The 13204-nt window shown below is 37.8% G+C and overlaps 1 protein-coding gene across 2 annotated transcripts in view; it reads left to right on the forward strand.

Moving 5' to 3' along the window:
* Positions 1 to 12931, forward strand: part of LOC104276622 (ribose-phosphate pyrophosphokinase 2) — a 14832-nt gene extending 1901 nt beyond the window's left edge. The window contains exons 2-7 of one of the 2 annotated variants that reach the window (XM_009873020.1): positions 788 to 808; positions 4344 to 4442; positions 5527 to 5651; positions 8086 to 8259; positions 11332 to 11491; positions 12659 to 12931. In XM_009873020.1, coding sequence (XP_009871322.1) covers positions 788 to 808; positions 4344 to 4442; positions 5527 to 5651; positions 8086 to 8259; positions 11332 to 11491; positions 12659 to 12751 — 672 coding nt within the window. In that variant the 3' untranslated portion in view covers positions 12752 to 12931. Of the gene's footprint in view, positions 1 to 787; positions 809 to 4343; positions 4443 to 5526; positions 5652 to 5884; positions 6039 to 8085; positions 8260 to 11331; positions 11492 to 12658 lie in introns of those variants that run through there. The other variant, XM_009873028.1, reaches the window with a different exon arrangement.
* The last annotated feature ends 273 nt before the right edge of the window (positions 12932 to 13204 follow it).

Here is a 13204-nt window from a genome sequence, read left to right on the forward strand (position 1 = left end):
AAATGTTTGCCATCTTTGGAAATTAACCTTGGGAGTTGACCTTCATTTTGCAAAATAAGCTATAATGTAGCTGTCAACATTGGGCAGCTTATTGACAGGGAGGTCTTTCCTCCTGCTCTTGGATTGCATCACATCACTTGGTCTTTGACCCATGTTGAGTGCATAAGCTGTGTGTGTTACCTGAAGTGTCAGTAAAGTGCCAGCCATTTTCTTCCTACAGTTGCACTGATTTTCTTCTCACGGGTGAAATCTTCACTAGTTGGTTGCTGTTTTCTGGTTGACTTTAATCCATAAAAATCTAAATAGACTGAGCCCTTACTGCTTTGAAATAGCTTCATACGTCTATTTCAGTTATGATTATTAAAAACAGCGAAAGTGCTCTTGATATTTGTTTTAAGCAAGGGCACTTGCAGTAAAAAAAATTCATATTCTGAATGAGGCCTGTGTAATCTACTTTGGAAATTTTAGTAATAAACCTGGACTAGCTTTAAATTAAAAACACAGTTGTTTGGGTTTGGTTTTTGGTTGTTTTTATTTTTTTAAGAGCTTGCTGCCATAAACTAGAATACTTCTGTTACATAAGGCAGCTAAGTTAAAATTAGCTCAGGTGTATCTGCTTTGGCCATAATTGTATTTATGAATCCTCTAATTATGCTAACCTTATAAGCTATGGGCAGGACACATTATGTAGGGTGCTGCAGAGATGTTTTTCAGATAAGTTAGATGCAGAGTGACAGGTGAGTTTGGTATTCTACAGCTCATGTAACTTTGTTCTTTTGATTTGTAGAAGGGGTCCGTGGAGCGTTGGGTAGGTATCTTTTTTTTTTTTTTTTTTTTTTTTAATCTAACACCATGCATTTCCATTAACATGGCCTTAAAAGGTGAAACTTACTGGGTTACATTATGTATAACTGGGAACATTTTCAGTTTCACTTCTTGATTTCAGTTGTGTTTCACCTAGGCCATGACAGTAATCCTGTGGAATAATTTGCTACTAGAAAGCTCCTAGCTTGTAGTTAAAAAAAAATTATCTGAATATTCAAGATAATGGCTGTCAACTTCTGAAGCTTCAAAGCATTTCTCGTTTTTGAGACAATAAATTTAGGTAATACATTAGTGAAGACTCAGTGTCCGTGCAATTCACAACTGGCTTTCTTGGAAGTGAAAGTTCCAGTTATAAATCTTTGGGGTTTCTTGGATTTTTATTTTTTGTTTTTATTTTTGTTCAATATGCATGTGATGCATTTTGAGCAAGACAATGGAATAAGATGCTTAATGGCACTGAAGCTTTAATCTTGATGGGCAACTTCTACTTTCAGCTATGTGTCCTTTGCACGGTTACTCTTCTGAGGTTGCTTATATTAGCTTTGTGGATTCTCCTCTGCCCCTGGTAATTTTAAGAATTGTGAATAAATTTGTGGTTCATCACAAAGGAAAGAAAATATATAATTTTTACATAAGCAGGGATTTTGCTTAGGAACTAATAACTCCATGATTTTTGATTTTTTTTTTTTTTTTATAATTTAGTTTCTGTGCATAATGTTGCGTTTCACACTAATAATTCTGAAACCAATCTCAAATTGTGTCAAAGAATGGAACAATGAATACTGTGAATTTCTGTGTTCTGTGAATCTCTTTGTATTCTTGCCTCTCTGAACAAAAGCAAACCTTGCAAACTCCAAGGTAAAGAAAATCTTGAGTTCTCAGCTACCTTTGTCATCCAAGTTCCTGAATAATGAGGCTGGTTTATCTGAGGTTCCCATGAATATACTTCCTTTGATTTGAAAAAATAATCTTTGATTTGCACTGTCTTGTAACACAAAACTTTTATTTTCCATGCAAACAATCAAATCCTAAATCCTTTTGAGCATGTTGTGTGTTTTCTTTTAATTTTGTGTAAAGGAAACTGTCAGATAGCTGCGAACTTCATTTGTCTTAATCTTCTGTTAGCCTGTTCTTGAGAAACAGGTATTGGTGTCTGGCTATCTTTCCTTCCAAGATCCTCTGTCTACCAACACGTAGGCAATGTGTGATGTGTGCATGTCTGCTAAAACAGGTTACCTAGTGGTAAAAGCTTCAAGTTCTTCCTTCTGGGAAGGCAGCCTGCAAGGTCAGCAGCTGAAAGAAGTACCAACTGGTAATGTATGCAACAGTATTTGACCCAGGAAAGCATTTGTTTTTGTGAGGGTGATAATCACGATATTGATACATGAGACAGGCTAAGTGGTATTCACATTGAGCTGAAATAGAGGGGGGGGAAAAAAAAAAGGCAAAATTCAGTATGCCAGTTAGAGTGGGAATGGCAAACCATATTCTGGGAAGAATGTAATTTGCCTTTAGGATCTAGCCTGAACTACCAGAAGGGGTGGTCCTGACTTGCCATCTTCTTTTCCCTTCTCTTCCATTTGAGCTGCTTCATCTGGCTGCTGTGGGTTCAAGTCCTGGTGTGCAGCACAAGGCACGTAGTGGAAGTGTGGCCTGGAAGATAGGATGGGACAAGCATGGAAGCAAGCCTCTGCTTTCAGCATCACCTATTAGTCCATTTTAGCTGTAGCATTGGATGATGTCTTTACAAAGATCTGATAAGAGAACATTGTGGTAGAGTCAAAAGAGTAGAAACCAAATCTTTGTTTTATTAGATGTTGCCAGAGCTGTACGTATTTTGAAGCTCAGCTTAAAAATGTCAGTTTATGCTGCTAAAATGAGCTGAAGTGATCAGGAATTTGGGTGACGTGAGGCAAAAATTTTCTGCTAATAGAAATATCTGGAAATATATGTGGCTGACTTAGACCATACAGAACGACCTTACAGCATAGTCTTCAGTAACTAGAAAATCATCTGTGCTGAAGTGCTAATGATAGCAAACTTATGGAAGATATAAGCATCTGCAGTTGCAGAGATCTAGGGAAGTACTAGCTGTTGCATACATCTGTGTATGTTACACAGACCACGTGGGAGGGATGTTCTGTGAAATTAAAAAAATAAGAGATGGTTTTAAACATGAAGAATTTCTGTAATAGTGTTAATAAACGATCCAGCCGTAAGAAAAATTGTAATATCTCAGTTTCTTGTCTGGAAGCGTGTTGGCAATCTGCAGGTTGAAAGAAATCCCGAGTTTCCACCTAAATTAGCAAATGTTTTCAGGAAAATACTGGCCTCTTAATATGGCACAGACAGAAAAGCATCCAGGTTAACTTGTCAGCGGATCAACTTATTTTGGATTGTGCCCTTGAGCATCAGTGGAAGTAGAGCAGAGACACTCTGTAGCTGTGTGCATGGGGTAAAGGGAGAAGGGGTTCCTAGGAGGCTAGATAAGGCATGGAGAGACGTAGTAGGAGTGAAGACTGTGCCAGCAAGAAAGAGTCTGACAGTGAGATGGAACCTCTGAATTGCATTTCTGCCTTCATGCTAATGTTATTGCCAGCCATTAGTGTTATTTAAAGATTGGCAAAAAGAAAACAGATGCTTTTGTTTAATATTTCTGTCACAGAGAAAGCTGCCTAGGGCAGCAAAGCTTTTTACAGAGCTTACAAAATATGAAAAAAACTTAGGAGTTGCCAAAAAAAAAAAGTGAGGTACCCTCCAATCATGATTTTCCATCTTCTTTTTTTATCTTGCCATTTGCTCTGCATCTTCATGACTTTTAAAAAGCTTTTGACATTGGCATTAACTTTGCTATTAGATTTTTTTGCTCCTCTTTCGTTCTTTCCACTTTTTTTTTTTAATTCCTTCCTGTTGTTTTTGGGAATTCTAGACTCCTAATTGCATCCAATAATTAAGTCTGAATTGACAAAGAGAATAAATAAAGAGGCAAGAGTAGAAGACCCCTGCTAACATGGATCTTTTACAAGCTTTGCTGTGTCATGAAGAAATGATTGATATTACCTTTGTTTTAAAACAGTGTACTCAAAAGTTGAGTTAACTCTGCCTTCAGTATTTGGGTTTGGCAATGTGTTTTAGAACAGGATAGTTACTTGAGAGTTGGATGTTAATGTAGGGTAGTGTAGAGAAATGCAGGTTGTCTTTCTGATACAGAAAAATACAAGAATTGGAGAATTATATCCCAAATTTTATCTGCTTGTTAGTCTAATTACTACAAAGCATTAATAGGCAGATTGTGCAAGCTGCTTAAGGGATTCCTAAATGTTTTGCTGAGTTTCAAAACCCTGGTAGTGAGATTAGCTATTGAAAGGCTAGTTTGCCTGAAGTTCTGGAACTCTTCATGTCTAGATTCCAAATATTTTAAAAGACAAAAAGAGATCAATTCAGGTAGCTAATATTCGGACTCCTTGCATCTAGCTGAGGTCTTTTTTGAGTTTAAATGTTTGTGCTTTATTCCTCAGAGTCGTGCTCCAATCTCTGCAAAACTTGTTGCCAACATGCTGTCAGTTGCAGGGGCCGACCATATCATCACCATGGACTTGCATGCTTCTCAGATCCAGGTATCTGTGGATAGGGACTCTACTGAATTAATGTGGAAGGCTAATTATTTGGTTTTTTCTTGTGTTTTGAAAGGCTATGTACAGAATTGTAATTCTCAGGGTTCAGAGAAAGTCTCACTACCTGTTTCTAATAAAATTATTTTTTGAAGGAGACCACCCTTGACTTTATCCAGTGATTTTGCAGGCACTTCAAATATTTGTATGTTGGAGTCTCCAGTGGAGTTTGCCAAGTCTAGTATAAGAGCTCCTAGAACATAAAACATACTGGTCTGTGGCAAATTCTCTTAACTTGGCCTGGTGAGACATTATGGTATTACCATAGATAAGTTTGTTGTTACAGGCAAGGGGACAACGTTCTCTTGAGAGAAGTGAAGATGGAGACTGCAGCCCTTAACTGGCTCACTGCTGAATCCAGCAAATCACAAAACCCTTTCCTCAGGCACAGAGCAGACATCACTTGTTATTCTCATGCATTCTTCTTTTCAAGACACCTTGCTTTTAGTCTAGAAAACACCTTTTCCAGTTCTGGTATTCTGTTTAATCAGGACTTCCTATTATGCTAGATGACTGTCATGCAAATAAAAAGCAGGTTCATTTGTGGTCTAGCACAGACTTCTGTCATTCTGACCTTCACAAAAAGAAAAGTTCTGTTTCTGCTGTTCAAGTAGTATTACTTGAATCTTCCCCATATTAAAATACTACTGTTTATTTCAAGCAGTTGAAATTTGTGGAAACTGAATATTACTCACTGGATTTTTTGTGAGAACTTTTCACAAATATGAATTTACTTTAGTGTCTGAAGGTGATGTTCTTTTCTGATTTTTTTTGTATCATTTGAGAACAGCTGTTGTTTATTTCACTACTCTTAGGAGAGATTTTGAGATACTTGTCTGAGAGATATTTGTCTGACTTTTGTGTTTGATAGTAATATCAGAGGGGATAATTAGGACAGTATAAAATAGTAATTAAAGCTCTACTGTACATGAAAGGCAAGGGCTTGATTCTTTCCCTGTGTCTTTGTTCCAGGCAACATATAAACATGTGTTCATTAAACTTCTCTTTTATTTTTCCCCTTTTGGAATAGGGTTTCTTTGACATTCCAGTAGATAACCTGTATGCAGAACCTGCAGTGCTGCAGTGGATTAAAGAGAACATTTTGGAATGGCGAAACTGTATCATAGTCTCACCTGACGCAGGTGGTGCAAAAAGGTACTATACAAGCCTAAAACTATTAGTTTGCTGCATAGTTAATGAACTAGTTTGTCTAGTCTTCTTCTTTCCTCTCTGAATTATGCAAGATATAGAGTACATCTCTGAAACCAACTGCACTGTAAAAACAGAACATCTAGTTCTTCCAACGCTATTCGTGCTTGAAAATTTCCAGGAGCTTTCTATACTCTAAAGAAAATCTTTTTCTCTCTCCCTGGATGTGGCTTCATTAGCTGAATCCCTCTGCAGGAGGGAAGAGATTTTTTCCTGCTGCTTGCTTCTTTAGTCCAGTTGCTGCACCTCTTCCTGCTTCGCTCTGGAATTGCATAAGTTTCCCTTCTCTGTCAAAGCATATGGCCTATCCCCACTGTACCTGCTGGCATTTAGGTAAGAGCTTGCTCGAGTCATGTTTCTTTTTTCCTTTGTTATTGTGTTCCAGCTGTAAACCTATTGACCCCCAGTGGTGCACTCTGAATACTAGGAAAAGGGAGCAAACTTTTGTCTTGGGTGACAAAAGGTGAAAATAGAAGAGTTAGTTATTTGAGTGTTTCTTCATTCACAGCGTGCATTACTCATCAGAGTATCTTTTATTTGGTATATATTGAACGTAAACTAATGCAAAAGCTCAGAAACACTGTGGCTGGTGAGGTGGTAAATCATGCCGTTGAGGCAAAGTGCTTATTCTTGGGTTTTATTGTTTGTCCCACTGCTAAAAAACTCAGTGGAAGCAAAGACAAATGAAGTATGAGTCCTGTAAGCTTGTAGTAATTTAAAAGTTTGAAATATAGTATGGGGAAAAATGTGAAAGACTGTCCAATTTGATTTTAATTCAAGTTCCTGGGTCTGTTGTGAGTGTTCATGTTGTAATAAATAACTGACAAATAAGGTTGATTAAAACTCCATAGTTGTACCTGTTTAGATTTATCAAGTTAAACTTGTGAAGAGTATAAACTGTAGAATGCATTCTGAAATACAGATGACTGACAGTTAAATTTCTTTGTTCATTCCTATCTGGATACTGTGGTTTGAGGTGTTTTTGTTTTGTTTTTCTTTGGGTGTTTTCTTTAAACAAAATGCAGCCTTTGCTTAGAATTCAAGTCAGACAACAGCAGGTATGATCAGCTTGATAATATACAAATAAAAGTTTATTTTTGAGGACTGCCCTTAATCTATTTAACATAAGAGTCTCTTTACTACCTTTCTGTTGTGATCCAACCAAGAAATTGCTGGTGTGATGTAGGGGAAGATGTTGCTTTCAATAAACTCACAGATTCTCCTTCACCTCCAAGGTGTAACATAAAGAAAATGGTTTAACCTTTCCATTTAAAACATGTAGACCTTCCAAATAATACTTATGTTAGTGAAATTGGAATAGAATGTGTAGAAAGCTTGTCTTAAAATTTAAATCTGTAAGCATTAGAGAAATTTTAAAAACCCAAACATGTTCTTACACTCATTTAAAATATCTGAATTTGGTTTTGCTTCTTACCACTTGCTTGGTTAATTTTCCCAGTTTATTAAACTTTGTGATTGAAACAATGTATGCAAATGATATCTTAATGCTTCTGAGGTATTGAGACTGCTATGAAGTTACACTGTTGTTCACCAAAAAAAGTACCAGAACATTTGTGTTTTTTGTTTATCACCTAGATGTTGAAATACCATAACTAACCACTTCTTAGACTTAAGTGGTAGAGAATACAGCTTTTATTAACTGTGCATATTAACCTTATTAAAAACATTCTAAACTTTTTAAAATAAGGCAGTCTACAAAGCTTCATCAGCCATAGTATTTTTTTTTGTTCCTGAGTCTTTATACCTACTAGCTCTAGAATACTGGGGGATAAAAACAAAAAAAAACCCCAAGCCTTTAAAAAGCAGTCAGGAGTCCACAAATTAAGTTTGTTATTGGATGTTTGGCCACCAGAGGTCACCCTGAATAGTTTTAAAAGGTCTTTGTCGAGAAGATATATTGCTAAGGGAATTACTAATGAAGTAAGCTACTTGATTACTAGTCAAGTACTGCTAAAAGAATTATTTCACATTCCCACAATGATATTTTCAGTTAGGATGTTAAAGTGCACGCTGCTGTATAATTAGCATTGAGGCTACCTCTACTTTGAACTAGCATGACTAGGTATTGCAGAGCTTAATAAGAGCTTGTGAACAGCTGAAATATTTTCAAAGCCAGGCACTTGACAGAAAACAAAAAAAATTATTTCAGGAGTATAGCTCAAGACTCTCTGGTTGTATTTTTTTTTTTTAGCAGTGAATTAAGATTATTTCTAACCTATCTCATTACTTGCAAAAGTTTGTGCTGCGGTGATTTGAAAGCCAGGAAGCAAACTATATATTTTGACAAATACACGTGTATGGCGCTCTTTTGTTTTGAAATTATTCCCTAAATGTGTTTTTTTTTCTTCATGTAAATTAGGGTTACTTCAATTGCTGACAGACTGAATGTGGAATTTGCTCTCATTCACAAGGAAAGAAAGAAGGCAAATGAAGTGGACAGAATGGTCTTGGTTGGTGACGTGAAAGACAGAGTAGCAATTCTTGTTGATGATATGGCTGACACATGTGGCACAATATGTCATGCGGCAGACAAGTAAGTATTGCTATGAACTGGCTCACTGTGCTGTAACCTGCAGACAGCTGATGAGTGCAGTTGCTGTATCCTGCATGCTTATAACCCAGCCTGACCTCTGTAGCATGAAGTCACTCTGATCCTTGAGTCTGTAGGTCACAGTGCTGTGATCAAGCTGTGTCGCTTCTTTAGGACATGGAATTGAGAAAATATTTACAGAAATATTACCTGTGTTTAAAAAGAAGACTGAATAAAGTCATGTAACTTGGAAGGGACTTTGGCCATATAATGCATTTCTCAGTTCCAAGGCAGAAACAACAAAAAATCGTTCTCTTAAACCTCCTCGTGGAGTCCTTCCACTCTCCTTACGCAATCTTTCACAAAGCTTTAGTAGATTTAACAGTGCAAAGTATTTTCTCCCCAGTGTTCAGTGCATTTGCATCTTCAGTGTAAAACTACTTGTCCTTTTTATCCAGGGAGGTAAGAATAAGTTTTCCCTGTGTTTTGTCTGGAAGTTAGTTGGAGAGTGTTCTCATTCCCCTCTGGGCTATAAGTAACTTCAGTTTGTTCAGTCTTTCTACTTAGTTTCTAGACTTCTACTCTGTTGATGCCCACTGGATTCTTTCCAGTTGGTCTACTTCTTGAGATGAAGCCCACACCTCCAGGGATGGTGACTCAACCACTAACCTGGGCAGCCTGTTCCAATGCTTGATGATCCTTTTGGTGAAGGAATTTTTCCTAATATCCAAAGTATGCCTCCTCTGGTGCAACTTGAGGCCATTTTTTCTTGTCCTATCACTTGTTACTTGATTGAAAAGACTGATCTCCACCTCACTACAACCTTTTTTCAAGTAGCTGTAGAGAGCGAGAAGGTCTCCCATCAGGCTCCTCTTCTCAAGGCTAAAGAACCCTAGTTCCCTCAGCCACTTCTCATAAGATTTGTTCTCCAGACCATTCACCAGCTTTGTTGCCCCTCTTTGGACACCCTTCAGCACCAAAATGTAGGGAGGGGGCCAAACCTGAACACAGGATTTGGAGTGTGGCCTCTCCAGTAGAAGGGGGACAATCTCTTCCCTAGTCCTGCTGACTACACTATTCCTGATACAGGCCAGGGTACTGTTGGCCTTTGCCACATGAGCACACTGCTGGCTTGTGTTCAGCTGATCTTGACCAATACCCCCAGGTCCTTTTCTGCTGGACAACTTTCCAGCCACTCTTCCTCAGGCCCGTAGCATTGCCTGGGCTTGTTATGGCCCAAGGGTAGGACCCAGTACTTGGCCTTGTTGAACCTCAGCCTGTTCAGATCCCTCTGCAGAGCCTCCTTACCCTCAAGCAGATCAATGTTCCTGACCAGATTGGTGTCGTCTGCAAACTTACTGAGAGTGCTCTTGATCCCCTTATCTAGATCATCAATAAAGATGTCAAACAGACCTGGCCCTGGTGCTGAGCCCTAGGGAACACCACTCATGACTGGCTGCCAACTGAATTTAACTCTGCTCATCGCCACTCTTTGGACCTGGCCTTCCAGCCAGCTTTTCACCCAGCAAAGAGTGTGCCTATCCAGGCCCTGAGGAGCCAGTTTCTCTGGGAGAATATTTTGGGGAACGGTATCAAAACAACAGGATGAAGCTTAAGTGAGCTAGACATTACTGTTGGTAGTTTACAGTGAAGATCATCCCACAAGTACGCGATCTTTTTAGCTACATGCTTACTCTTTGCATCTAGATAAAAAGAATGCCAAGAATTTGTGGTAGAAGGATTCATATAGTCTTGTGTTTCTTTTCATCTGGGAAGTTTGAAACTTTGCAAAGAGATATTGTGCAGTTGATTGCTGTCTGCAAACTAATCCGAATCAGACCCCAAAGCGTGCTTCAGAAAATGCCTATCCAATGATTTTTGATTTTTGTACTCCTGTGCACAGAGGAAGCTAAATCCTGTCAAAAAGGAGGCTTTTATTTCTTTCCTGTTAGGAAAGAAGCACTTGGTTTACCTACAGTAGCTTTCTATAGAGCAAATTCTAAACCCGTTACAAATCGTCAATGCATCTAAGATGCTTTTGCTTGAGTGGTGCTGCCTTCCATGTTCTTGACATGAAGTAGCGCTTTTCATTAATGCCAGATCTAGGTAAGATGTACTTTGTGCTTAATTAGATCTGCTTGCCAATTTTAGACTTTTTATCTCAGTGACCTAGATGTATATCAAGCAGATGAATTAAATGTATTTTCTGATACAGCTGATAAATAACTTGCTGTCATAGTGCATCCTCCGTGTAGGATGCAGCTACTGAATGTAATGTTGAGAATGACCAGAAAACTTTTATTCTGCTGAGTCATTCAAGATGCATTACATTTCTGTGGCTTTGCCTTTTTTTCCCCTATATTACTGTGTTTAGGATATGATCTGATAAAATACAATTCTTTGGGGCCACTATTTCTAAGACTAGAAAAGCAGCTGGGACCTAGCTGAGTGTCTGGAGATGGAGAGGCCAGTCAAAACCAAATTAAGAGATTCTGACTTATTCACAAGGCATTCTAGTTCTTTGATTTATACTTTTTTTTTTTTCCTCCTGTGTTGCATTATTTCATTGCATGCTTGCATCAGCAGCATGTCTTCCCACAACCTTGCATAACCTAGGCTTTTAATCATTAACACTTCTACTTCCTCAAAAACTCTTCCCAAGCAGAGTTGTTTGAATTGCAAATGAAGATAAAGGTGGACAATAATGGAGGCACAGAGTTGTGAATACTCTCATCCAACCTACTTAATTTTTGCCTGTTTAAGATAGAAAACTCATACTGGAATTCAAATGCATGTTGTGCTGGTATGGTCAAAAGTGCAGCATTTTAGATTAGTATCACTGCTGCTGATAGTAACTTTTTTATTTGGTTAGCAGCTATATATTTTTTTGTATGCGTGACTTATTTCTATAACTAGAAAAACGATTCTCTGAATTGTTTTGTAGACACTTATATCTTTCTGCAACTCTAGGAGGAATTTGTTTGTAAAATGTCTTTTAGAGATTTGCATCTGACTTCATCTATAGCCATGTATGTAAATGTGCATTGCAGCATACTTTTCTTTTGTATTCTACAGGTTAATATCTGCTGGAGCTACTAAAGTTTATGCCATTCTTACTCATGGCATCTTTTCTGGTCCTGCTATTTCTCGGATTAATAATGCAAATTTCGAGGCTGTTGTCGTAACTAATACAATCCCCCAGGAAGAGAAAATGAAACACTGCCCAAAAATTCAGGTAGAGTGGTGGTTTTGTCATCTGTTTAAACTCTGGATTTGTATTTACTGTTCACTCATGCTAGAATTTGTAACTTGAGAGGCAAATAATATTCTAAAATACATTGTTTACAGTACATCTTGCTAAAACATGCCAAAGAACTGTTTTAAAGGGATTCCAGTAGTGGAACAGAGTATTGCAAAATATTTGATACTTGCAATAGACTGAGTATGCCTGACTGCAAGAGTGGCAAATGCAGAATTTGCTCTGTAGTTTTGTTGATTTTGTTTGTCTGTGGGTGGTTGTTGTGGGTTTGGGGGTTGAGGGGGAGTTTGACCAATATTAATCATGCAATATTTTTATGTAGGACCTTTAGTTATGTTATTGTGGATGCCACAGAAACCTTAGAGGACTTCATTTATTTATTTTGAAAATACAGTGGTGAAAATGGTCAGGATAATAATGACATGCTTCCTTTCAAAAGCCAAACTGAAAATAACAAAGTTGACATGTCCGTAGCTTTTACGTGATATTGTTCTGGAAAGTCATGTCTGCAGGTGGAGAGGCCACCTGTTTTGGAGTTTTTCCTTAACACAGGGGAAAGTGTAAAAGATTGGTCTCTTTTTAATGCCACATAGTTTGTTTGTGTTTGTTTTTTTTAAGCAGCTTAATTTATTTGGTATTTAAGGAAGGCAAGCGCTTAAAAGGTGTGCTTCCCTTAAGCTGTATTTGTGTCAAGTGGACACTGCCATCTGATGGCTAGAATAGTTTTTCTGACAACATGCCTCGTGTGGGAAGCCTTCAGAAGGGTGCCTGTGCACCAGTGCTTTCTTACTCAATTATTAAGTCTGTACTTCATATTAATGCAGTACTGTGTACCAATGGCAGTAACTGTAAACATCAGGTGTTACCCCTTCTAGTAGCAGTCACTGTCTGCAAAAACATGCTGCTAACTTCAGAAAGTAGAGGCTATCAAAAGAGACTTTGCTGAAAAGTAAAATCACTGAGCAGAATTGTTTCTGTTTAGCTCAAACCAGAGAAGTACATATGTATGTTATGTTATTTTGCTTCCTGCAATGACAGCACAATGGTAAATTTAATGTTTGTTCATGTATTTATAAAATATGTAGCTGATTGTACTTGGCATCCCATAAAATTTACCTTTTTTGATTATTTTTTTTCTTTCAGTTTATTGACATTTCCATGATCCTGGCTGAGGCAATTCGAAGAACACACAATGGTGAATCTGTGTCTTACCTGTTCAGTCATGTCCCCTTGTAACTGCAGGAAATGATGTTGCACCTTTGTAGAGGTCCCTTCAGTTGGCCCTGTTTTTAACAATGCATCTCAGCCACAAGAAATTACTATCTTTGTACAATTCCAGAGCTTATATGTTTAATTATTATATTTGTCTTTTAATTACTATTTGTTCTTTGTAAATGGGCAATAAATCTGTCTTGCGGAAACTTTGTTCTAATTCCACTGAAAGGCTGGAGGTCTTGTGTGTTGTGTAAGTTCTTCTGTATGTCTGTCCTCACTTTCTGATAAACTGCTGCCCCAAATCCACTTTTCTATATGGAACTACAGACTGTTCATAGAACTTAATGGGATGTATGCATGCAAGATAATTTTCTGTTACGTGAAGTGCTGTAGGCTTGGGTGTCTTTTATCTGTTCATCTGTCAGGCAAACAGCTGTTGTGCTTTGTTTTGTTATGTTTAACTGCCATGAATAG

The sequence above is a fragment of the Apaloderma vittatum genome, unplaced genomic scaffold (genome assembly GCF_000703405.1).
Source record: "Apaloderma vittatum isolate BGI_N311 unplaced genomic scaffold, ASM70340v1 scaffold1990, whole genome shotgun sequence".
In the NCBI taxonomy this organism is placed as follows: Eukaryota; Metazoa; Chordata; class Aves; order Trogoniformes; family Trogonidae; genus Apaloderma; species Apaloderma vittatum.